This window comes from Seriola lalandi, unplaced genomic scaffold (genome assembly GCF_002814215.2).
Source record: "Seriola lalandi dorsalis isolate HSWRI2012SDOR001 ecotype SW California unplaced genomic scaffold, Sedor1 jcf7180002054969, whole genome shotgun sequence".
Classification (NCBI taxonomy): domain Eukaryota; kingdom Metazoa; phylum Chordata; class Actinopteri; order Carangiformes; family Carangidae; genus Seriola; species Seriola lalandi.
In genome coordinates this window covers 17,300-19,668 of record NW_019525520.1, presented here as the reverse complement: position 1 = coordinate 19,668, position 2,369 = coordinate 17,300, and the positions used below count along the sequence as shown (strand labels likewise).

Sequence of the window (2,369 nt, the reverse complement as noted above, 5' to 3'; positions counted from 1 at the left end):
TTCACTCATAAACCAAAGCAGAGGGCATACTGATACCTTTACCAATACTGCTTATTGATCGGCTCTCTTATTGATCAGGCCAGTTTAATTCCGGGTTTCGTGCCCATCCCTAGCCTCAGATATGAGCCTGTGAAACATCACACACCTCTCTGTCCTCTGACCGTCCCAGAGCTGTCCAGCATGTCCTTTGAGGACATCATGCAGCTGCAGAACAAAGTGGGAACCAAAGTTTACAACGAGGTCGCCTACGGCAACAACAAGAGGCCGGAGACGAGCAAGAAGAAACGACTGAACAAGAACAGGTGAAGAGAGTCAGCCTGCACTTCCAGTTTCTAACAAGCAACGAGTTGTTCGGGGTTTCACTGTGTGTGTGTGTGTGTGTGTGTGTGTGTGTGTGTGTGTGTGTGTGTGTGTGTGTGTTCTCTCAGACCAATGGAGATCTCAGCCAAGAAACCAGCCCCGTTCCTCCGTCAGGTCGTCCCCGTCAGGAAACCGGTGAGTGAAGGAAACCTGTGGTGTCTCTCTCTCTCCCTCTGTTGTCCTGGACGATTCTGTTTCTGACTCTTTTTCTTGTTTCGTGCTCCAGACGTTGAGGGATCCTCGATTCGACGACCTGTCGGGAGAATACAAACCTGAGATTTTTGAGAAGACGTACAAATTTATAAATGACATCAAACATCAAGAGAAAGAGGTGGGAGGTGCTTCAAACCTTCCGCTGACGTTAAATCACCAATCATCATCCGCGATTTGAATTTCTGTGAAAAACTGAATCTTGTGGTGATGTGTCTGCAGATCGTCAGAAGCAGCTGAAGAGGACGACGAAGAGCAACCAGAGGAAGGAGAAGCTGCAGTTCCTTCTGAAGAGGATGGTGAGTCTCAGCTCCACAAAGACAGGCCGAATCTAAATTCATCTGTTGCACAAAAAACACTTAATTCTTGACAATCTGAAGCCGGACTGTGGTGCAATGAACTCTGGGTAAATTAAAACTTTTTTCAGTATTAAAAAAATCGCATCCAACCGCTCAGCTCCGTTTACCCTCAGGAGAAAATGTTTGTCTTTAGGCAGAATTCAACAGTTACAAGGACGTTTTAATTTGAAAATCCAGCAAAGAGTGAAATAATAAAAAAAACAGAATGGCTGCCGTCTCTAAAAAACTCTCTCTTCTCTTAGTTCTCTCCATAACAATGTGAACAAACCTCAAACTATGAGCCATGTTTTCCTGTTTCCTGCTGTTTGGTGCTTCTGGTCAGCGCAGGTTGATTGTTGCCATGGTAACGTTGGTCTCAGACCTGAGTGAGTCTGGGGATAAGGTGTCTAATGTTTTTGTCTTAAAAACAAAACACTGGAGCAACACTACAGGCCAGTCTGAGATATTCTGTGAAAGTCATCCTGAGTAAATCTGTCCAGGTGAAAAAGTTCAACACTTCCTGCTGGTTTTTCACAGTAAAAGAGGAGGACGATGCCTCCTGAAGTTCGCAGTGTGATGTCAGTTTTAAATGTATGACCTCTGACCCTCTGCAGGAGAACCAGGAGCGAGCGAGGAAGAGCCGAGAGCAGCAGCGAGAGAGAGAGCTGCAGTTCAAGAGGCAGCAGAGAGAGCTGGCCAATCAGGGCGAACGACCCTTCTTCCTCAAGAAATGTAAGGACGAGGAAACGAGTCGAATCGTTTCATATGTAAATCCTCGGATTTATTTCTCTTCACTCTTTCGTCTCTTTGTTTCCAGCTGAGAAGAAGAAGCTGCAGCTCGCTGAGAAATACCAGGAGCTGAAGAAGAGCGGCAAACTGGAGAACTTCCTGAGCAAGAAGAGGAAGAGGAACGCCGGGAAGGACCGCAGGAAGCTGCCGCAGCAGATGCAGAAGAAGGCGGCGTGAGGCGTTCAATGACCCAGAAGACGAACCTGCTGAGGAATAAAGACTCTCCGTCCGTCAGTGAGCTGTAATGACCCGCCTCCGCCTGCTGATGGAGCTGCAGGTTGTTGTTCTTCATGACAAGATCATCTAGACTCAAGGTTCACTTACTAATGCTTTCTGGAGCTTTCAACCAAATCTACCCAAGTAAATGTCGTGTGTTCAGCTGAAAGCTCAGGAAAAGCTCCTCAGTAAGCAGACCTTGAGTCGAGGCTTTTTTTTTTTTTCAAGAATGAACTTTCACACTTTATTTTATTTTTTTGTCAAAGTAAATGTATCGTCTCTGTGTGACGTTCAGGGACGCTCAGACATGTGAGTGTTAATGATGAACCAGTGAAATTCATCATTTACAGTTTGTCAGAAAATCAAGAAACAAACATGGACAAAAAAAAAAGATGGTGTGACTTTGGCTGCTGCTGTTTGCCAATAAATACCGGAGAGTCCTTAAATGCACCATCT

The 2,369-nt window shown here is 45.6% G+C and overlaps 1 protein-coding gene across 1 annotated transcript; it reads left to right on the top strand.

The window, feature by feature from the left end:
- Nucleotides 1–33: 33 nt before the first annotated feature.
- LOC111646325 (ribosomal RNA processing protein 36 homolog) lies at nucleotides 34–2,287 on the top strand (the record flags this gene model as incomplete). The annotated part of the gene is made up of 6 exons (XM_023395801.2): nucleotides 34–302; nucleotides 429–495; nucleotides 587–700; nucleotides 801–869; nucleotides 1,523–1,640; nucleotides 1,726–2,287. Coding segments are annotated over 6 exons (786 nt in total), but the record flags the coding sequence as incomplete, so codon positions are not given.
- Between the last annotated feature and the right edge of the window lie 82 nt (nucleotides 2,288–2,369).